This window comes from Pelophylax lessonae, assembly GCF_965119305.1.
Source record: "Pelophylax lessonae genome assembly, chromosome: 3".
Lineage (NCBI taxonomy): Eukaryota > Metazoa > Chordata > Amphibia > Anura > Ranidae > Pelophylax > Pelophylax lessonae.
This window is the reverse complement of record NC_138770.1, coordinates 359,859,524-359,883,797: the sequence shown is the minus strand read 5'-3', so window position 1 is coordinate 359,883,797 and position 24,274 is coordinate 359,859,524. Positions and strand designations below refer to the sequence as shown.

General features: G+C 40.3%; 1 protein-coding gene across 4 annotated transcripts in view; it reads right to left on the bottom strand.

The window, feature by feature from the left end:
• The window catches only part of DOP1A (DOP1 leucine zipper like protein A), a 149,849-nt gene that overhangs the window by 14,330 nt on the left and 111,245 nt on the right, over positions 1-24,274 (bottom strand). For all 4 annotated transcript variants that reach the window (XM_082250084.1, XM_082250087.1, XM_082250086.1 and 1 more), the window contains 12 exons: positions 23,614-23,714; positions 21,820-22,076; positions 16,215-18,177; positions 14,193-14,304; positions 12,606-12,788; positions 8,763-8,888; positions 8,468-8,602; positions 7,453-7,508; positions 6,210-6,314; positions 3,715-3,781; positions 1,586-1,730; positions 1,418-1,500 (listed from right to left, as the gene is read on the bottom strand). In XM_082250084.1, coding sequence (XP_082106210.1) covers positions 1,418-1,500; positions 1,586-1,730; positions 3,715-3,781; positions 6,210-6,314; positions 7,453-7,508; positions 8,468-8,602; positions 8,763-8,888; positions 12,606-12,788; positions 14,193-14,304; positions 16,215-18,177; positions 21,820-22,076; positions 23,614-23,714 — 3,333 coding nt within the window. The remainder of the gene's footprint in view (positions 1-1,417; positions 1,501-1,585; positions 1,731-3,714; positions 3,782-6,209; positions 6,315-7,452; positions 7,509-8,467; positions 8,603-8,762; positions 8,889-12,605; positions 12,789-14,192; positions 14,305-16,214; positions 18,178-21,819; positions 22,077-23,613; positions 23,715-24,274) is intronic.

Here is a 24,274-nt window from a genome sequence, read left to right as displayed (position 1 = left end):
CCCATATGTGATCCATAGACAGAGGTGCCCGCCCAGCTCGTGTCCAAGATCCTGACAATAGAAATGGTAAAGCTGCACACTCCCCTGGAAGCACAAACATTTTATTGAAGTGTCAAATACAGATGAAAACATCACAACACTGGAGCACTGACAGGTAGGAAGGTAGACATATTTAACGCACAGCAGCACTTATTCATTACCTAGGGGAGTGTGCGGCCTATCATTTCTATTGATGAGCAGGCAGTTACTAAACTATGAGATAGCTCACCAGCACCCTCGCAGTTCATTGAAAAATACCAGCTGTCAGCCATGGTAGCCGACAGCAGTTGTAGTTTATTCATTCACAAAACTGTGAATAAATGATGCAGCCATGTGGACGGAGCCAGGCATGGCCCTGCTTTTTTTTTTAATTTTGACAGCGGGTGTGGGGATAGGATCTCCCGCCTGCTGTCACAAAGACAGGGGGGGGGGGGGGGTTGGGTGGAGAGGAGATATGTGTGTTTAAATGAACTACAAGCCCCCAAAACCTTAGCAGCTGTCGGCTTGTAGTTCTCATTGAACTATAAAGGCGCCGTGGAGCGCCATGGTAGTTCATTGAATCTTCCTGTCAGCGAGTATCGGCTTACCCATACGGGATGTACGGGTAAGCCCATACACTGACAGTGTGCAGAAGACCTGCATGGCATCAGCGATCTGCTGATTGCCAGTGCAATGCTTTCCAGGCTCCTGCAACAAAAAATAATAAATTCACATTTTTATTTACCTGCAAATAAATGTGCATTTTTTTTTTCTGCTGTGTCCCCTTCTCTTTTTGTCCTGGTGACAGTGGAAGTGAGGGATACTGCAAAATTTTGTGCTGTCACTGGGTCAGAAAAAAGGGGACCAATTTCCAATAGGGACATTTGTTCCAGTGATTTCTAACATGGGATCTCCCTCCCTTTGAGTATTGAGGACAATCAGAGGGATTATAACAAATCAACAGCATTATCTGGAGTCTTCCTTCAGCTGATTTTTCCCCAAGGCTTGGTTTCTTCGTGTTAGAGCCTCCATCAAGGAGAACAGTGAGCAGCACAGTAGTGACATCAAAGAATCTCACTCCAAATCTGATGAGACTGGCAGCTGTGCCCAAGAGGTCATATTGTAGATACTGTATACGGCCATGAGGACAAAAGTGTCTAAGCACCCTCATATACTGCTATTTTAAAGGAGGCATTCCAGGAAAAAGGTACGTTTTTCAGGGTACTGCTGATGGAACAATCAACACTTATACGTAGATACTCCCAATAGCATAGCAAAGCTTAACTTTTTGAGCTTAGATATGTGTACTGTATAACAGGCATGTTGCAAGGTTCTGTCTGACAATTCTTAGCTGGGCGTACAAAACGATGCAACAGCCTGGAATAGTCACTACTCTTACCTCAGACAGTAATGTGAGAGCATGTACACTATACACTGAAGGTGCGATGTTTGATATTTCCAAGGCTGGAAACAGCATAATGTCTGCAAGAAAGGCAGAATAATGTATTAAAAAAGGACCTAGTAGCTAAAAGAGTTCCACTCTGTATTGTTAGGATTATAACTTTACCTTCAACATCTGATTCAAGAGTGGTACCATCCACTGTTATTTTTGGGGATGGCTTCACCTCTAGATTCCTTCTTAACCAGGTAGTCTGCTCCAGTGATGACCCTGCAATTGCACCAATAGAATCTACGATTTTGTGTGTGACATCCTAAAGAGAGAAAAAAGCCAATGTGTAAAATACTGCAAAGAGTGATGCATGGGCATTATAATTTACATAGTAACAAACAGTTTGGTGTTTTTTTATACAAACAATTGAGCAAAGTCCGTCATTTGCACTAACATCCATGTTAAACATTTACAAACTGGGGCTATATGGTACTTTGAAAGCTTCAACAAAGCTTGCTGAAAGCTCTGCAAATGCTTTGTCAAAGCTTGTATTTCACAGCCCTCTTATACAGGTCCCTCTAAAAAAAATTAGCATATTGTGATAAAGTTCATTATTTTCTGTAATGTACTGATAAACATTAGACTTTCATATATTTTAGATTCATTACACACAACTGAAGTAGTGCAAGCCTTTTATTGTTTTAATATTGATGATTTTGGCATACAGCTCATGAAAACCCAAAATTCCTGTCTCAAAAAATTAGCATATCATGAAAAGGTTCTCTAAACGAGCTATTAACCTAATCATCTGAATCAACTAATTAACTCTAAACACCTGCAAAAGATTCCTGAGGCTTTTAAAAAATCCCAGCCTGGTTCATTACTCAAAACCGCAATCATGGGTAAGACTGCCGACCTGACTGCTGTCCAGAGGGCCATCATTGACACCCTCAAGCAAGAGGGTAAGACACAGAAAGAAATTTCTGAACGAATAGGCTGTTCCCAGAGTGCTGTATCAAGGCACCTCAGTGGGAAGTCTGTGGGAAGGAAAAAGTGTGGCAGAAAACGCTGCACAACGAGAAGAGGTGACCGGACCCTGAGGAAGATTGTGGAGAAGGACCGATTCCAGACCTTGGGGGACCTGCGGAAGCAGTGGACTGAGTCTGGAGTAGAAACATCTAGAGCCACCGTGTACAGGCGTGTGCAGGAAATGGGCTACAGGTGCCGCATTCCCCAGGTCAAGCCACTTTTGAACCAGAAACAGCGGCAGAAGCGCCTGACCTGGGCTACAGAGAAGCAGCACTGGACTGTTGCTCAGTGGTCCAAAGTACTTTTTTTGGATGAAAGCAAATTTTGCATGTCATTCGGAAATCAAGGTGCCAGAGTCTGGAGGAAGACTGGGGAGAGGGAAATGCCAAAATGCCTGAAGTCCAGTATCAAGTACCCACAGTCAGTGATGGTCTGGGGTGCCATGTCAGCTGCTGGTGTTGGTCCACTGTGTTTTATCAAGGGCAGGGTCAATGCAGCTAGCTATCAGGAGATTTTGGAGCACTTCATGCTTCCATCTGCTGAAAAGCTTTATGGAGATGAAGATTTCATTTTTCAGCACAACCTGGCACCTGCTCACAGTGCCAAAACCACTGGTAAATGGTTTACTGACCATGGTATTACTGTGCTCAATTGGCCTGCCAACTCTCCTGACCTGAACCCCATAGAGAATCTGTGGGATGTTGTGAAGAGAGAGTTGAGAGACGCAAGACCCATCACTCTGGATGAGCTCAAGGCCGCTATCGAAGCATCCTGGGCCTCCAAAACACCTCAGCAGTGCCACAGGCTGATTGCCTCCATGCCATGCCGCATTGAAGCAGTCATTTCTGCAAAAGGATTCCCGACCAAGTATTGAGTGCATAACTGAACATAATTATTTGAAGGTTGACTTTTTTTGCATTAAAAACACTTTTCTTTTATTGGTCGGATGAAATATGCTAATTTTTTGAGACAGGAATTTTAGGTTTTCATGAGCTGTATGCCAAAATCATCAATATTAAAACAATAAAAGGCTTGCACTACTTCAGTTGTGTGTAATGAATCTAAAATATATGAAAGTCTAATGTTTATAAGTACATTACAGAAAATAATGAACTTTATCACAATATGCTAATTTTTTGAGAGGGACCTGTACAAGCTGAAGCCCATGTCAAACAGGCCTTACAGTGGTGTGTGTGTGTATATATATATATATATATATATATATATATATATATATATATATATGAGCTACAGAAAAATGCACACTGATTTCTCACCTGCAGGTCTCTCTGGTCCTTCTTGTTGTCAAGAGTGGGGTTCTTCATAATAAACTCATTCAAAACTCTGCAATGTGTAAATGAAAACCAATAACAATGATTAATGACTGCGGTGCTGAAAGCACGTTTCATCTAGACCAAAAATGTGAATGCATTAACATTCCTTTGGTAGGCAGTTTTTACCTTCGTATCAGCAGAATCATACAATACTACTGCTTCCATCATAAAACTTGTGCATTTTTAAAGGAACTCCGGCCAGAACTTTCTTTTCAATTTGAACAGAGAGGAGAATGGATATATCTTTACTAAGAAAACTCCTCAGACTGCAATAAAAATCTAATAAATATTTAAAACAGTGCCCACATGCTAGATTTATTAATTCTTACCTGCTAGGTCATAACTAAAAAAATTTTGGGCTATGTGCCCATTATGTATACTATAAATAGTAAATAGGAACTTCGCTATACTGGGTACATGTTTAGTTCCTGATCCATATTGGTTTTATTATTTTATCCTAAGCCCGATGGTTCACTCTTGTTTTGTATCTGCTTTCATTGTTCTTCATTGTCACTCTCCTTTATGTATGAATTTTATGCACATCTTTGTGCACTCTCCTATGTAGACGCATGTCTTATGTGATGTGGTCTTTATTCTGGAGTGTTTTTTTTTTTGTCTTTTGCCTATTATTAAACACTTTGAACAAGAAAAGGTTTAGGAAGCTTTGGTTGGAGTTAACCAATGAACCAACATTGGGGATTGAACTGTTTTTTACTTTAGTTACACTTCTTTAAAAAAAAAAAAAAAGCAATTCATTTCTGATCCTTCTTTAAAAAAAAAAAAAAAAAACAATTAATTGCTGATCCCCAGGAATTCAGCTGCTTTGTAAAATGTGCTGTATTGGAAGGGGTAGAGTCCAATGAGGTGCATGCCATCTCATAGATTTATCTCTTTAATTGACAGTTTTAATTTTTTCTGAATACCAGGAGCATAACTATCGATATTCTTCTGGGACTCGGATGCTGGACCTGCTCAGCTCCTAAGGCTTCAGCATTGCATGCAGCCCCTATGCCCACCTCTCCCCTCCTCCTGCCCAATCACAGAGTGCAGCAGAAGGGAGGGGCAGACAGAGATACTGTGTGAGCACACAGCATCGCTCCTGGCAGAGCGCTAAAAGCATAGTGATAAGCTGTACTCCATGAGCTCCGTAAAACTGACAGGTGTACCTCCTTGGACTTAACTCATGTCAGGGGATTTTACAAAGTGTCTGAATTCCTGGATTTCAGCTTTAAGAAAACTAGATAAGATCTCCAATTATTCTTTGGAAACCATTAGATGAGGCCTGACACAAACAATGCCAAGACAATAAACAGAAAAACTCCTATAAATAAGAAACGGATTTGGGAATTTAAAAAAAGTGGTAAATGAAAACAGGTTCTGCCTAACAGCGAATTATTAGATCACACTATTTCCTACTAAAGAATAACAGAGTACAGTTTAATACTGTATCTGTATATCTTTAGGGGAATTATCTATAACAAACTAGTCTCCCCCCCCCCTCTTCTCTGATAAGGGGCTTCTTTTCTTTATTCTCCTGCATTCTCTTCTTTCTACGATTATACCATTAGGTCACTTTGTGCCTTTCATTCCTAAAGTGAATCAAAAGCCAAAGTTTATCTTGGTTGCAAGGAATTGTTAAAACCCCTGAAATCCCTTCTTTTTGCTTTCGAGTGGCATTAGGGAATTAAGGTTGGTTGGTGGAAACTAAAAAACTATTTGGTTGAAACCTAAATAGGAGCTACCAGATTTTTTTGTTACAGTTATTTACATAGCGCTGACAATTTTCACAGTGTTTTACATACTGTACATTCACACCAGTATCTATTTAGGGAGCTTACAATCTAAAGTCCTTACTCCACAAGCATACTCTAGGGTCAATTTAGACAGTAGCCAAATAATTACCAACATTTCTTTGGAGTGTGGTAGGAAACTGGAGTACCTAGAGGAAACCCAAACAAGCACAAAGTAAATATGATAATTCCTTGCAAATGGCGCCCTGGCCAGGATTCAAATGAGGACCCAGTGCTGCAATGCAGAAGTGCTAACCACTAAGCCACTGTGTTGCCGTACATTACTTACAGTATAGACAGCAGAGTACTCACACCAGAATTTTATGTAACATTCCTCCTTTTCGCTGTTCTTCTATATTACTTGGGTCACAGACTTGTGGCTTGAAATGTCATACGTTACCATTAATTATAAATAGTAGTTAAAAATCAGATTAGTGTGAACAAGCCCTCCCAATCTAGTGCTAAGGATTTAGCAAAGAGTTGCTGAAATGTTTCTAATATGTGAACTATGTAAATTGTACAAGATATTTCCATTTGTGTTACTACACTGACTTTGTCAGTTCTCCTAATGCCGCTTCTTTTTAATAAACATATATTATATATACAGAAAGCACACATCATAACACTGCATGGAATTAGTAGATTTACCCTAATATAAGAAACTGGCCAGGGGCTGGAAGACTGAGCTGGTTTGAGTCTTTTAGCAGGATGAGAAAAGAGGCCCAGCTATCCACCAGATTAGAGACCGGAATCCTGCAAGAATAGTATTTAAAAGAAAACATGAGAACAATGAAAAACATATAAAATATTTAAAAAAAACATGATAAATTACCATATAATATTTTCATGACAAATCTTCACACTATTAAAGGACTAGTCCATACAAAATAGTTTTTTGGTGAAACCCAGTTAGCTCTCTTTATAGGTTTGTTTTATTCCAACAACAAGATCTCCTTGCCATAATCCTCAATGGCAATGAATGCTCCGCTGATTTAAATTGTCTAGTGATTGAGTTCTCCTGCATCTACCAAAAACTGAAATATCAGTGTAATATCAGTGTAAATGGCCTAATCCATTAAAAGAGAAACTATAGACAAATTAAAAAAAAAAAAAAAAAAAAAACACTTTAATCCATGTAATCATTTATATAAAAAAATGTCTAAAATATATATTCATATTAATTTCCTATAATGTACTGCAAATTAGGAACCAGATAACAGTGTGGTTATGTGCTGCAGGCCAGTCAGATGAAGAGCAACACTGCCAAGCTAACATGGTTTCAAGCTCTGGGGGCAGGAGAGGGCACCTCACAGGATATAAAAGAGCAGGAAGGACCTCAGAAGTGACATGATACCTGTTCCTAGTATAATGAGCAGGCAAGTAATACAGAAAGCTGCACTAGTGAACAGTGGTGTCACTATCCTGGCTATGTGGTTAGAAAGAGATATGCGAATTATACAAGTTAGCTGAAAAGAATGACAAATACATTGGCAGATAGCATATTCACATATTTTAATAGTATATTAAGCTGTAACTCTGGCTCCAATTTCCTGGTAACTATGATTTTCAAGGTAGAAAGAGATTTCTTCACAAGGTGACATTTATTAACTGTATATACACATAGAATAAAATAGACGTCGCCTAGAAAAGGAATCAGATATAATTCCTATACATACCCATTTTACCTATTAGCATACTTTTTCCTCTATAATAAATCAGTGTCAGAGGCAAACCTTTAAAAGAAAAATGATCACGGCCTAAAGAATACAAATGTAAGATGAACCTTTTTAAGAGACCATAAAAAGTATATAAAAAGCATAAAAAAAAAAAAAAAATAAGTTCAAAAAGGGAAGGCTATCATGCAAGTAATACTTTAAAAAGTTAGTCTTACCTCTGAACATAGGCATAAAAGAACTGTAACATGCAGACCTCAAGTGAAAGGTGCTTCTAAAAGATTAAAATCAGAGGAAACGGCTTAGTAGCAAAATAATACGGCGTGTTAATGTGGCCTCCAAGTGCCACATAGCTAAAAAATATATTCAAAGGCTTGCTGCAACATTTCATGCACAAGCCACAGCACACATACCAGAGCTAGACAAATTAATGCATTGTGACTGGTCAAAAGTCATCTGGTTTATCGTCCAGTCAAAATGGCTTCCTAGCAGCAGATTGTTTTTTTTTTTTAATTCCATCTTTATCGATGGCTATACATGGTGCATGGGATTAAACAAGAACATGGTAGACCATAGCCAAAAACATTACTTGTAAAATCCATAACCTATCAGCAGATTTTGATGCCAATGTATTCGGCTACATCCCAGAAAAGATCAGAAGGAATGCACTCAACTTTTTTTTAATTTTTTGTATTTCAAATAATGTACATTTTATAATCCGTTATGCAAGGAAGCCATAACAATATGGTGAACACAGAGGTATGTTGGTTTCTAAGGGGAGTTAAGAATTTGTTATATCAAGCAAAATAGCTATTGAGGGAAATTATTCAAATTTGTCAACTACTATTGTGGTTGTGCCCGATGTGAGCCAGGATGTGAATTTTTCTTGGATTGCTCCCTCTAGAGACAGCATTAGATAAGGTTCTTATCTCCCCTTTGGTAGCCGCTATAAGCAACTTATACCCCGATACAGGAGCTATATTTCTGCAGATTTTCCATCACTATGCTCTAGAATTTGAAGGAATCAAAAGTCCTCCTCAGGTAGCACATAAGATAGAAAAGCTCCTTTGTGTAATTATTAATGTTGCAGTAAAGTATATCACAGCTATAATTTCTTTGCAGCATATACACCTTGTGTACATAACATTTACAGCAAATGTCAATGACATGTATTGTTAATAAATCTAAATGTACTATAGAGAAGATATATACAGTAACTCCTGAGAGATATACCTTGTCTTTAGCTATGGCGGGTGGCTGCTTCAGTACCTCCTTTACTGTTTGTATAACGGTCTCTGTCCTCATCACGCTGATGGAACGAACAAGTTCAACAAGCAGAAGTTGTTCTTCACTTGCTGATGGGATAACCTTAGAAAACATTAAACATTTATACTTGAGATGAAGATAGACGAAAATACCAAGACTTATTTTTAGCTAAACCAATTTCACGGCATTGTATTATAAATTCCAATCTGGAACAGTACTATTAAAACATGAAGGAGCCAGAACACCGTCGCAAAGCAAATACCTTTGTACGTGCAGAGTTTTTATGGTGTCTTCTTTCATTCCAAACAAAAGCAATGGCAGCCATAAAATGAACACCGTGATTCATAGAAATGGGTCCCAGTAGTTCCAGAATCTGCTGCCTTAAATTCTGGCAATTTGAGAAAGACAAATAAATTAGAAAATATAACATACATTATTTGTTGTATTATTAGGCAAAAGTGTGAGCAGTGATTCTTGCCGACCATATCCACTATGACTTGAAGTACATATACAGCGGCAAGGTGGTTCTGCTGCGCTACCCGGCCGTGCTGTGATTAAACACAGCAGATGCTGATTAGCAGGTGTCGGCCAACTGATGACTGCCTGCACCCGCAGATCATTCGGAAGACACATAGTACAGAGCCCTGCCTATGTAAACAGAGCAGAGCTCGGCCCTGTCAGCAGGGAAGTAATGGAATTTCCTTCTCCGCAAAGCAGGGGATAAAATCCATTATTTCCTTTAGTAAAAGCACCACACACAGTACACAAAAACACCAGCTAGGCACACATTGAACCCTTTGGTTGCCCTAGATGTTTAACCCTTTCCCAGCCAGTGTCATTAGTACAGTGACAGTGCATATTTTTAGCACTGATAACTGTATGAGTGTCACTGGTGCCCAAAAGTGTCAGTTGGTGTCATACTGTGTAACGCAAAATTGCAATCCCACTATAAGTCACTGATTGCCACCATTACTAGTAAAAAAAAAAAATTCCAGTATATATACACCATAGTTTGTAGATGCTATAACTTTTGCGCAAATCAATCAATACTTATTGGGAATTTTAAATATGTAGCAGAATACATATTGGCCTAAATGTATGAAGAAATTTGATTTTTAATTTTTTTTTATTGGATATGTTTTATAGCAGAAAGTAAAAAATATTGTTTTTTTTTTTGCAAAATTGTTGATCTTTTTAAAAAAATAAAAAATGCAGTGGTGATCAAATACCAGCAAAAGAAAGCTCACCAGCCTAGGGCTTTACCACAAGACTTTTTAATGATTAAAATAAATACCAATATACTCCCAAAAATAAATAGTCAAGTGCACAAATCAATTCCCATCACACCACCAAACGCATGTCCATCTGCCAGGGTGCAGCTAACTCATTTCAAGGGCGATGCCCTCTTCCTTAGAGCTAACCAGAGCCCCTTTGAGTCTGGATACAAGAAATCCCAGGAACAGGACTCTTCTTCTCTGTAATAGAAATAGGGAAATCCTGATATCTGTAGTATGTCTCTCTCTACCATGGGCAGTGTCCCAGGAGTCCTATTCCTGGGATTTCTTGTATCCAGACTCAAAGGGGCTCTGGTTAGCTCTGAGGAAGAGGGCATCGCCCTAGAAACACATTACATGCGCCCGGCAGGTGGACATGTGTCTGCTGGTGTAATGGGAATTGATTTCTGCACCGGATTATTTACTTTTGTGAGTATACTGGCATTTATTTTAATCATTTAAAAGAGTCTTGTGGTACAGCACGAGGCTGGTGCCCCTTCTCCTTATGTTTGCTTTTTAGTACTGGTTTTCCCCCAAACTAAAGAGGGCAGCAGCAGCAAGGCCAATCCAGTGTGTGAGGTGGAGGTCGTCAATGTCGGCTATTACATATGTCTATTTACAAGATTGAGGTGCCTGCTCTGAGCCTCATGGACTCTTTTTCTTGAGGGCCTTGTACCTGTAGCACTGACAAGAGAGTTTGTGTTTATTTCTTTACTGCACCCACAATGCCTTTGAATGCTGGACAAATCTTGTTCAAAAAGTTAACATACCAGGTGTAATGATGTGGCAAGTTAACTACTTCAAGTCCAGACACTTTCACGTGCTTCCAGTCCAGGTCATTTTTCATTTTTCAGTGCTGTCACACTTTGTATGACAAAGCCATGCAACACTGTACCAAAATTAAATCTTTATGATTTTTTTAAACAGATACGAGTATTTTATTGGTGGTATTTAATCAGCACTTTTTTTAATTCTGTGCTATATAAACATATACCAAAAATTCAGAAAAAAAAACCAAAACAAAAAAAAAAAACAAACACATTTTTATTTCAGTTATAAAATTTTAACAATGTATGGGGATACCACACATATGAGACTTTCAAAGCCTAGATGCATAGAGGGTCTAAAATCCAAGGAGCACCTTTGGGCTTTTAAGGAGCATTAATTACGCATAAATTACCATTTTGCAAAGCAAACACCCCAAGGTATTTTTCCCGAAAGGCATATTGAGTCTTTTAAAAATGTAATTCATTTGCCATAAATTTTTCTAAAATGTGGAAAGAAAATGAAAATGATCTTTTTACACAAGGTTGTCAATTTAATAGGATATTTCTCACACACAGCATAGGCATACTTAGAATCACACCCCAAACACATTCTGCTACTCCTCCCTAATGTTGGGATACCACGTGTGAGACTTTCACTTTTTGAACAGATTATATACCGGACAATATATCTTGTGTAACACACAAATCAACCAATTGTTTAAAAACAAATGTACTGTTATGGTCGCCGTGATACAAGTGGTCGGGGAGCAGTTCCAGGTCTTAAAAGCTAAGAATACCTAGCCTACTGGTGCATGGCTGCCCCCAAAAATGCCATGTTCACGGACCAGGAAGTAAAGGAGGCTAAAGAAAGGAATAATAAAAGAGTTCCTGTGGTTCCAGGCAAGCAGTTGTCTTGCAGGAACATAATCAGACATGCAGATGGGTCAGTTCAGGCATGGGCAGAGACATGGTCAGCAAACAGGCAAAGGATTGGTTCAGGCAACAGGCAGAAACATGGTCAGTAAACAGGCCAGGGTCAGTACAGTTGACAATCAGGGATACCAATGTGACTGGTTGTATTGTGGCAGGAATTATTGTCCCCTGTATGCTTGCCAATTGTGACCCATTCAAGCGAATAGGGGTGTTTGTGTGGGTTGCAAGTGGTTAAAGCAGGTGATTTTTAGGCCATGCATTTTTTTACACTTTGCTTATACAGTGATCCTCACTGTAATAAGTAATCAATCTATCACATGGTACAGTACATAGTAGTAGAGAAGAATGACAGTCTTGCTTACTACTGTGTCATGTGGTACCAGGGCCACCCACAACAGCCACAGGTCACGCTACTGCACGCTCTAGAGAGCATGGACGAGCAGCCGATGCAGGAGGAGGTAGGTCTACATCCACCCACATCAGTGCAGCTCCTGTCGGACTGTTTATGTACAGTGGCTGGACAGAAGGCGGTTAAAATAGCAAGAAGGTATACTGAGAATGGCACAGGGGATGAACCCTTGGTATGCTTTCCTATTTTGAGACGGGCAGTCAGGACTACCATGATTGAAGGTAGAGCATTTTATGTAATTTGGAGATAGGGGGAAATTACACTAAGCATGGAACAGAAACTGCAACCAGGGGTGGCAAAGCCTGTCTGTATGAAGCTACTGGTGACAGGTGCAATGTGCCACAGATAAGCACCTATTGCAAGCACAATGTGGACTTTGTGGGGTTGGTTGCTTTAGGCAGTCTTGGAACCACTTGACAGCAAGCAATTTTTTTTATTAGAGTTGCAAAAAGGCAAGAGCAGTGTAGCACAATGAATTCAGTACTCAATGTACTGTATTGTATTAGAGACCACTTTAAAAAAAAAACATATTTTATCATAACCCATACAACTTGAAATGTACCACCTCTATAAGTTTCTAGGATAACAGATTTTTCCAAGACTTAAAAATCTCTCGCTTCAGCGTAGATTGTCATTGTAGAATGTCATAACAAGCTTTCTCAGACGTCAAGTTGTAAAACACCAAAAAAAAAGGATATTTTGAGTGATCCATCACGAATTACCTTTGTTGAACCAAGATTGACTGTGGTGACAGAAGCAGCGGCAGCTGTAAAGTTTCTCTCAGAAGAGTCTGCTTGATGAAGAATGCTCCACAGCAAGGTAACTGATGACATTATTAAATGGAGTATGGACAGGATTCCGCTGCGAGCCTCTAGAAGGTGTTTCTGATCTACATTTACCAATAGCTACAATATGAGACAGCATTAAGAAAAAAAAGTGCAAAAAATATTTAGTTCAGCTAGGATTAAAAAAAAAGACCTCCACACATAAAAAGTTATTACATAGTGAAGATGCACCACTGCACAGTCTCTTTTGGTGAACACACTCATTTTTTATATCTGGGTGCTGGAGGATTCCTCCTTTACCTCAAAGCAGCTGACACGAGAAAAAAAATACCAGGGGTAACAAGAGAATAGGACTAAGATACTGTTTTATTTTCTTTAAAGGCTGTAACTATCAAACATAGGCCAAAACCAAATAGTTTTGAGTTGGTGGGGGTCCTGCCTAAAGTGGGGGGGGGGGGGGTGTCCATTACTTCAAATTAACTTTTACAGTTTCCCTTACTGAGATACGCAGAGTGTAATTTTGGCTCCCTGCCCCCTGCTTTTTAAAAGCTTAAGCCGGTCATAGATGGTTCAAATCTCGGCTGGTTCAGCAGGGACTGGCTGAGATTTGAACCAGGTATGGGCAGGCTGATCATACCAAAGTTCGATTGATCAACTTGGGTACAACCAGCCTGTCAGATTTTTAATGCACTTAAAGAGGAAGTAAACCCTCCTCTGCTAGTTGTACCTATAGGTAAGCCTATGATAAGGCTTACCTATAGGTATTGTAAATATCTCCTAAACATGTACCGTTTAGGAGATATTTACCTTACATGCAGCCAGTGACGTCACTGGTGCATGCGCTCTGAAGGAACGGCCGCTCGTGCCGTTCCTTCAGAGTCCCGTGCCCGTCGGCTCCCGCTCGCGTGCGTGGGAGTGACGTCACCGCGGCTCCGGCCAATCAGATGGCCGGATGCCACGATCCCGGAAGACGGGCGACTGGACATGTCTCCCGTCATAGAGGTAAGCGGGCGGCACGGCGGGGGCTCGTTCTAAGGTAAGTATTTCATTTTTTTTTTTTCGGTTTACAACCTCTTTAATGCCAGCAGCTATAACTGATAGCAATAATCACTGTGTTCTCCCGGCAGGGGACAGCTTCCCCCCTAGTGAGAACACAATAGCTCCATGGGAGGGATACTTCCATCAACACTGACTGTGTTGATGGGAGAATTGAGCGATTTTTTTTTCCTGCAATGCATGGTCGTAGGAAAGAAAATCGCATAATCTTTGATCAACTCTAGAGAAGCTGTATAAATTCTGCACTTTGGCTATAGAGAAGAGAGGCCTGCATAAAGGCGGGTACAACTTATGTATGAGGACTTTTTCATCTCTATGTCACCTGAGGCCAGTCACTTCACTGGGAATATTTAAGGGTTTACAACCGTTTTAACTAGACACCTATTTAAAACTTTATGGAAAGTAATCTAAAATGAGTATAGCAACAGAAGATACCAAGACAACAGGCAAAGCTTAGGTTGCATTTACCGGATGGTACTGTCCTGATGGATCAAGTAGACAGTAGTGAATAATTGTTGTGATGCCCTCAAGAAGGGTCAGGATCATGTCTGGAGGTATAAAGGATGCCACCCATAAAGGCCTATAATATAGATAGCAAAGACATATTTTATTCAGCTTTTTCTCATTTAATATTTTTATTACACAAAGTGGCATATACTACAATACCATAGAGCAAGCATGACATCGACTAATCAAAAGAAGGGTCACCATACATAGCGTAGACAAGACTTGAAAGGAGAATCACAACAGTATATGTAGCGTCTCAGTGAAGATCAAATCATACTCAGAATCTCCCTACACATAATAAACATAATATCAAGAAAACTCTGTGAATAATAGGGACCATAAGGTTGTTAGCCTACAACAAATGAAAGGAGGAGAAGAAGAAAGACCTAGGAGAAAGGAGAGAAAAGAAACCAAGTAAAGTAGGAAAATCGAGACCTAGAGATCTTGTTGAATATTGCTGATATACTACAATGGGGAAAATAAGTCAGCAGGACTTGCACATATTCGGCTCAAAGATCCCAAGTCTACTTAAATTGCTTTGTCGTATCATTGATTGATCTTTTCATGAATCATAATCCACGAGATTTTGTGCATAGTCTGCCGTAAAGAGGATTTATTTCATGCTTCTGCTATCAAGATTTTAGCTGCAAGAATGAAAAGTATCAGCCACTGCATACTGTGAGAGGCATTAGCAACTGGTTCATTGAAGGGTTTGTTACATCCACCCCAAAAAAAAAAAAGATCCTGTTCCTTTAAAGCATGTTATACAGCACAGTGCTTGTGCTGTGTCATTTGCCCCCTTCTATCACCTTCAAAACCTGGCTGATCCTGCCAGTTTCTACCCTTCCCTCTGTAAACTGACCATGGTTGATCATAGCTGCTGAGCCTTGACACCTTGGTCAGTTTATTTGCCTCCTTCATCCGCAGCTCTCGGCCCTCTCCCTCCCCTCCCTCCCTCCCTGCCTGTCTGCTCCTGTGTCAGTGCCCCCTCCCCCCTTCCTGCTGGACCCTGATTACAAGTGCTCCTGTCTCTGTTTTATAAAAAAAAAAAAAAAAAGATGTTGTATTTCAGAGTGATTCCCAGCAATCACTTGACTGGCCGGCTCTGTCTCCTCCTCTCACCTTTCCTGAGGTCAGCAAGGGATTCTCAGCCCCGCCCCCTGCATTTGTCAGATGGGGAGAGGAGAGAGTCAACCGGTCACATGATCGTCGGGAGCCACTCTGACATACGGTAAAGACGGCATTTTATAAAACTCAGACAGGAGCCCTTGTAATCAGGGTACAGAGAGGATTATATTAAGTTGTTAAAGTGGGTTAACAACCACTTTAAGTAATGTTATTTGGGGCGTTCTCTGGATAGGTAGCCCTGTTACTCTTTGAAGAAGAGAAAAAATCCTAATCCAAACCCCTCTGATCTTAGGGCACTCCAACCAGACATGAGACATAGTGCCCCATATGGCACATTTCCGAAAACAGAGAGGGGGAGCTAGGATACCTTTTTGCGATGGTCAACACTTTAGGATTGGCTTTAATTCATGGAATATTTAAAGTTCCTTGAAAGGAAGACAGAAGACGGTTGTACCGTTGCTCCAAGTTCTAGGTCAACCAATAGAGCTCTGTCCCACTCCACCATGCAAGGCACCACTCCACCATGCGAGCAAATAGATCATGGATATACTTTCTCCTTGGACTGTGTCTGTAATGCACCATGTCTCACATTTAGTGAGAGAAGGGGTTCCGATACGTCAGGCCACTAAGATCTCAAGAAATTTGGTAAAATCGGAAGATTATAGATTCAGACATTTCCAGTTTGGTAGGGAAATGCTGTAGCGTAAAGGGCTGCTGAGTAAAATGGTGCCCAGTACAAAAAAGCCCCTTGTCAAGCCACCATTTAAACACCTTTACATTTAAATCAGCTTTTATTTAAATGACATTACAAAACAAAAGAAAGACGGGTATGTTAACTGTGATCAAACTTCTTACCTGTTGTCCGATAACCCAGTTTCATATTTGTATTGCTGAATTAAGTTATCTAGATTTCTACAAAGCTGCAATGTCACAGAAACAACCACTTTCTGCAGGACTTTCCCCATGTAAGGCAAGGTAGACGTGATGAGGCCAATCCACTGTAGGTGCATTTTACATGTATAATGCTGGTGTAAAGCCCTAATCACAGCACAGAGGAACATTCCCTGGAATGTGATTGGCTGGGAGTGCATGTACTGGAGAGAAGTCATTGGCTGCTGGGGGTTAATGTGCTCCAGATCCGTAATGACAAAATCAAAGCCACCTTCATTGTCTTCTGGGACGGTTAAAACACGATGTTCCAAAACAATAAGGCCTTGGAGCACTTTCAATAGCTGAGACTGTAATGTGCTGCCATTATCAAGTTCATCCTCAGAAAAGTTAATGAGGCTGTCCTCAGAAAAACCTTCTTCGATGGCCATTATGTTCTTCTCAGTCATGCGTTCACTGTGCCACTTTTGGGCGCTAAAGATTGAAGACAATAAGCAGTGAAGAATGACCTTCTGAACCTTGCACTTGGACAACAGATCTGAGATGAAGCTAGCAAAACCCTTAGCTGAGCTCTCTATCACCTTGGCCAGCTCCGTAAATAGCAGAGTCAGAATTTCAATACTCAACATTTGCATGTTGCGATTGCCCACCAGATCTTGCTGAGACACCTTAATATGAGCAGGATAGTGGCTTCTCATAAAATACAAACACAATGAAATAAGAATCTCTATATACATGGAGCTCCGGAAACTGTGGTTAGAATCCAGGGGGATATTGCTATAAAAGTCTCTTCCCATGACCGAGATCCGATGCCTTGCTAAGAGATTCTGAAGCAGAGACAGCTGTGGCGTGTATGCATTATTGACACTGGTGGTGGAAATCGCACTGACAAAGACTGTTGGGCATGTTTTTAATATGGCTTTTATTGCAGACAGTGCATACAATGTCCTTGAGGAGTCGTAAAGCTGGAGATACAAAAGCACATGCTGGTAAAGGGGGTGGATATTGAAATGTGGCGATTTGCCTATGCCAGGAGAGCCCACATCACTTTCAATTTCAGAAATTTCCCCCTCTCCACAACTATACCAGTTCTCCAGGTCCAAGCCCTCACTGAAAAAAACATTTGTCTGCTTCGTCTTCTCATTCTGGGCCTTTTTCTTGTCATCATCTTTCCTTCTAGATATTTTGACTTTAGGTTTTGTTCCTGTTGCTTTATTCCCCTCTTTGTTAACCGCATCCTTCTCTGCCACTTTTCCTTTGAAATTAAACTGCATGCTGCTGTGAGTCCTTTTCCTGCTTTGTCTTTCAATCACATCGCCATTAAAGTCACTGAGGTTCTGATGATGCATGATCGAAGGAGAAGACAAGTTTCTGCTAATTGCATTTGCCAAACTTTCAATACCAGAGTCTGCAGACACAGAGAGAAAGTTGGGTGGCTCTCTGGTTGAAGAATGAATTTCAGTCCTTTGAGTTACTTCATCCTCATTATTGGTGGAATCACCTGAGGAACTAAATATTTTTATCTTGCTAGAGGTGTCAATCTGATCAGTACATGAATAATTTAACTCAGGATCCTCACCAACATTTTTAAGAACTGTACCTATCAAATCAGAAATTACTTGTTGAACAATCTCATCTACAGAGTCCTCTCTGGACATTGGACAGTTATCTTGAGCAGTTAAACTCTCAGCATCCACTTCTTCTCCAGCTGAAGACTGAGAACCACCAGAGTCTGAGCTCTGCAGGATTTCTATATGCTGGTCTGGGAGATCAAAGTCCGATACCACCATTGGGAGGGTTTCACTGCTGGTGCTCAGAAGGGACAGTCTGTCACTGAGAGGGTTGACTGTAAGACTAAAATGTTCCATCTCCTCCATAAGAGCTGACTTTATTGTTGTAATTTCAGAAGAGATGGGTGTATTTGAGAAAGCTGCAATGTGTAAAAGAAAAAAATGTTTTAAAAAAACATTTACAAAGCATACAGGACTTACACACTTAAAGCTGAATTCCAGGGAGACATAAAAGGCACATTATACCATCTTCACTATCATTAAACTTATGTTTTTATGTATCTGTTAATGGTAATGATTTATTATGTTTCTATGGATGTAATACTTTTAAATCCGTATTTTGTATTGTATTTTGACTGAGCTGGAGACTGTACTGCTGGCACAATTTCTCAATTGTTCATTCAAAAAAAAAAAAAAAAAAACAACTTAGGTTTTCATTAAAAAAAACTGTAAAAAACAGAATTTGACTTGGCATCCACCTCTTGCAGTGCCTGTAAAGCTGAGCTGAAACTGAAAAAAGGAGAAGCAGCACAAAATCTCATAGTTTCTTTCTGTAGAGCAATGGGCATGCAGATATGAAGAGAGAGCAGAGGGAAAGAGAGATGAGCTCTTCAGTGTGCTGCTTCTTCTTTCACTGTCCAGTCAGGGAAGAATGGGAAGGAGACTTGTAAGGGAAAGTAGACTATAGCAGTGAAAGGTCACTTGCCAGGCAGGACTGTGATTTGTGGAAGAGCTGTGTAAACCTCAGATCTGAATGGACAAAAATACAAATGAATTGAAAGGGAAAATCTGTTTGCCTGGAGTTCAGCTTTCAATTCAATTATGGCAAAATGCATAAAGCATTTACTGTGAAGATATTCTGAAAGTACACATAAACAAACATGAAAAGGCACATAGAACACAAAAGGCACACAGCAGAAGAGAGTAAAATTCTTTAAGTATATAAATATTAAGAAAGCGAGACCAGAACACGTTGGCTCCATAAAAGACAGTGAAGGGAATCTGGCCACAAAGGACAGAGAGAAGGCGAAAGTGCTAAATAAATTCTTCTCTTCAGTCTTCACAAAATAATTGGGAGGCTACACTAACTCAGCTTGTAATGTTAAAATTAATAATACACCACAGGAAGCACCCTCATGGTTAACAGAAAGACAGACTCAGAACTAAACTTGAAAAACTTAACATAAATAAGTCACCGGGACAAGGTGGCTTACACCCAAGGGTCCTTAAAGAACTCAGCCAGGTGATAGCCAGATCATTGTTCCTAATTTTTATGGATAGTCTACTGACGGGAATTGTGCCAGCTAATTGGAAAAAAGCCAATGTGGTACCAATATTTTAAAAAGGGCCACGATATATACAGGAGAAATATAGGCCAGTTAGCCCAACATCAGTAGTTTGCAAGATATTGTAAGGGGATGATAAGGGACTATATACAAGACTTTAGTAATGAAAACAGTATTAGTAGTAGTAATCAGCATGGACTCACGAAGAATCGTTTTTGCCAGACCAATCTATTAACCTTCTATGAAGAAGTAAGCTGCTATCTAGATAAAGGAAAGCCTGTGGATGTGGTGTATCTGGACTTTGCAAAGGCATTTGATACAGTTCCCCACAAATGCTTACTGCACAAACTAAGGTACGTAGGTATGGATCATAGGGTGAGTACATGGATTGAAAATTGGCTCCAGGGGTGAATCCAGAGGGTGGTGATAAATGGGGAGTACTCCGATTAGTCTGGTGTGGAAAGTGGGGTCCCCCAAGGATCTGTCCTGGGACCAATCCTGTTTAATTTATTCATAAACGACCAAGAGGATGGGATAACCACAACAATCTTGGTATTTGCGGACAATACTAAGCTGAGAAGGTCAATATCTTCTATACAGGAGGTGGAAACCTTACAAGCAGACCTGAACAAAATAATGGTGTGGGCAACTACGTTGCAGATGAGGTTTAATGTTGAAAAATGTAAGGTAATGCACTTGGGTGTCAGAAATACAAACGCAAGTTACTCGCTAGGGGGTGAACCTCTGGGTGAATCCAAGATTGAAAAGGACCTAGGGGTCCTAGTGGACAACAGGCTTAGCAATGGCATGCAATGCCAAGCTGCTACAAGCAAAGCCAACAGAATACTGGGATGTATAAAAAAGGAGATTCACACCAGAAATAAAGGAATTATTCTCCCACTCTACAAGACTCTGGTCCGGCCACATTTTGAATATGCCGTCTAGTTCTGGGCCTTGGTCCACAGAAAGGATGTGTTGGAACTGGAGAGAGTCCAGAGAAGGGCAACAAAGATAATTAGGGGAATGGAAGACATCAGCTATGAGGAAAGACTACAAGCATTGAACCTATTCTCTCTAGAGAAGAGACGCTTTAGAAGGGCTATGATATCAATGTACAAATACTGTACTGGTGACCATAGCATAAGGAACAAACTTTTCAGAGAAAGGGTATTCAATAAGACACGGGGTCACTCACTAAAACTAAAAGATAAGCAGTTTAACCTTAAACTGCACAAGGGGTTCTTTACTGTCAGAGCGGTAAGGATGTGGAATTCGCTTTCACAAGCTGTGGTATCAGCAGGGAGCATCGATAGTTTCAAAAAACTATTACCTAGATGGGCACCTTAATGACCACAACATACAGGGGTATACAATGTACAGTTAACACACACACACACATAACTATGTAACAAACTCCATCTTGAGACAAAAGAAATTAATTAAATTGGGATAAATATAAATCTTTAATGAGCAAGCCTGAAAATTATTATAATTTAAGACTAAGGGGTATATTTGTAAAGCAGTTACCGTCACATTCACTGCAATACTATGTATTTTCATTACTGAACAGTAGAGATGAGCTCGGGCGTTTTCGAGTTTATATGTGCCCGATTCCGCCAGGAAGTCGACACTGCATTCCACTAATCACAGGCAGTGAGACATTTCCCGATCTGTGCAGCTGCGGATCAGACAATGTCTTACTGCCTGTGATTAGCGGAGTGCAGTGTTGGCTTCCTGGCGGGATCGGGCACGTACAAACTCGAACACGCCCGAGCTCATCCCTGCTGAACAGACTTATTTGGGAGCCAATAAAACATTTAAAGCGGTTGTAAACCCTATAAAAAAAAAAAATAAAAAAAAAAACCTGCAAGACAAAGGCATAATGAGCTAGTATGCATCGCATACTAGCCCATTATGTGTAACTTACCTTAAAACGAAGCCCCGACACAGACCCCCGGACATCGCTGCGGGCGCTGCCATGATCCCTCGTCGTCTCTTACGGGTTCGGCGGCTCCGGTGCGCTGATTGGCCGGAAGAGATGGCTCCGGCGCGATGATTGGCCGAAGCCGCGATGACGTCACTCCCGCGCATGCGCGCGGGAGTGATTTTTCCAGCAAGCTCCCGGCAACTTAATTGAAGGTCCCCCCCGGACCTTCAGAGCGCATGCGCCGCTCGCGCGAGCGGCTGCATGCACTGTAAATATCTCCTAAACCGTGCCGGTTTAGGAGATATTATTTGTACCTACAGGTAAGCCTTATTATAGGCTTACCTGTAGGTAAAAGTGTCAAAAAGCACTATACTACCGCTTTAAATGTACTGGTTATCAATAATCATGTGAACAATAATATCAATAACAATATTATTATAATATTCCATACTATTACATGAACAATTATTATTATTATACCACCAGAAATGATATAATATGCCATATCATTACTACTATTACATGAACAATAATTATTATACAAATGTAAATTAAATAATAATTCATACCATTACTACTATTACACGTCTTGTTAAATATTTTCCTATTTTCTTCACAGTGCCTCATGGATTTACTCCAGTGTCTCTCAGCCTGGACTCGCTGTACAGACACACGCTGGGTTTTTGGATGGAGGAGTAAAAGGAGAAGTGGTTCTAGGACTCTTGCTATGTCATGTCTCTGTAACACTTGATGTAACCAGGCCTGGCCCACAGAAGAGGTGCAGCCATCTAAGCTACTCAGACTATCCAGCATGATGAATAAAGACCTGTAAAGGAAATTTACATCTATAAGGCTTTGTTAGTGTTGTGATTTCATCATAGTGTATAATATAGGACGTTCACACCCCATATAATGCAACATGTATGTGCAAATAGTAGTTTCACTAGAACCTGCTCATAAATGTTCATAAGACTAAATTGCAACAGATTTCTAAAAATTCATATATGTTAAATTATTCTGCAGCCCCCCTAAAATAAATGGTAAATACCCAACAATATGTATATGTTGTCTTTGTGTGTGTTGTTAGCACATCTTTTATCATGGAAAATGTATTTTCTTGAATCTTCATTACATAAAAAATTGATGTGCACAAACATAATTAAACAACATAATTGTATGCTAAAGTGGTTGTAAGCCTCAGACAACCTCAGGCCCCTGGCCCCCAGACACGACGCAGCCAAGAATGGAAGGCACTCTGTCCAACTCCTTCGCCAGGCACTGGAAAGAAGCAAGAATGGGCACATTCCTGACCCTGCGGAAGAAACCCAGGCCTGAACCACATAGAAAAGACATTCAGGTAAGGCAAGCTCCCTGAGCAGCCCCTGAGAGATGGAGTCCATCCTGCTGGCCAAGAACGGTTCCTACAGGCAATGCGTCCCCTCCGTCCAGAGGAAACACAAATGATTGGCCACAACCCTGTAGGACTGCCTTTAAAAGACCTGAGTCTAGGTATCGCCTGTCCTGGAGGGAGGATCTCCATCTCTCAGTGGCTGTCCTGGAAGATGACTGGGGGCAATATGAACAAAGCCTATCATTCTATAGTGTGTACTTATCTCATTCCAGAGCATTAAGTGTAATTTGTGTGTGCTGTGTGAAGGGGGGGGGGGATGTCCCTTCCCACTACTCAGCTCTCAGAGCTCTCCTCTCTAATGTAACATCAGCTCTCTCCCCTTTCTTTTCAGAGCTGAGAGATCTAGTGTAAATGTTGCACTTTGGAGTGGATGTAGGGAAAAGATAGCTGTAGATAAACAGGCACAACTTATGTAGGAGGATTTGTTTCATCTTGGTGCATCACCCGAGGCCAGTCACTTCACTGGGTATATGTATGGGTTTACAACCACTTTAACTTAAACATTTGATGAATGTTGTGCATGCTAATGTATGCACCTTGACACCTTAATACTGCTCACCTTTTTCATGTAATAACATACTTTATTTATACATTTCTCAAGTTCAGATACTGACTATTTCGTTTAATTTATGTAACAAACATTGGAGGTGTCTGCTCAATATTACTTTCTGAAGTCGCATAGCTAATGGACTGATCCACCTAAAGCCAATTCAGGCTGCACTACTTTGTGGCTTCTTATAGCTTTAAATTCTCCAACCATAGCTAAAAAAACAATTTATGGTTCCTTTAGATTAAAACAGAATAATAAAACAGTCTTTTTATTTCTCTGCTTTTTCCACTATTGGGAAAAACCCATTTCCAGTTTGCGTCAACATTTTTTTAATTTATAACTACTATAAACTAGGTTTCAAAGTAATTTAATTTCTGGAGCAAGGAAGGAATCAAACACTACCTGTCAAATGTGCGCCCAAAGGATGAAGACTTGTTCACATGAAGATCTCTGGTGAGGTGCCACAGAACTGAAAATCGCCCATGAGCTTCCATCCTGATTTTCTGTAATGAAGTGATACCATCTTTATAATTAAAGCCACTAGCTCTATCCTAGTAATTCTAGTGTTACAAAAATGGCCAGAGCCAGTAACTGATGCATTATGTCCTTGGAAAATACTGTCCTTGTAGTGGTTATAAATTAATCCCAACCCCAAAAAATATATTAATCTAATCCCACCATACTTGCAAACTACAGCGTACTATAATATACAGCCATCCCCTGAACAAGCTAAAAATTAATTTGTGTGAGTGTTTCCAATCTGTTCCTGTGCTAAGACTGCAAAATTTTCAAAGCAGAGATCCAGTGTCTACTCTTTCTCTGGTTGCCCAGAATTCACATACGCCATAGATGCTGAAAAGCCTATAATAGGTTACTACAAGCAAGTTTTTAGAGAAGACAAGATCATGCTGCCACTGAAACACAAGGTTGTATCACATGCTCTGTACCACATGATATGCCCCCTTATACATACATACAGGCAAGTCTCAGTAAACTAAACGCCTAAGTCACATTCAACACCCCCTACAACAGGTCCCAATCATCTGAAACATACTTTCATTAA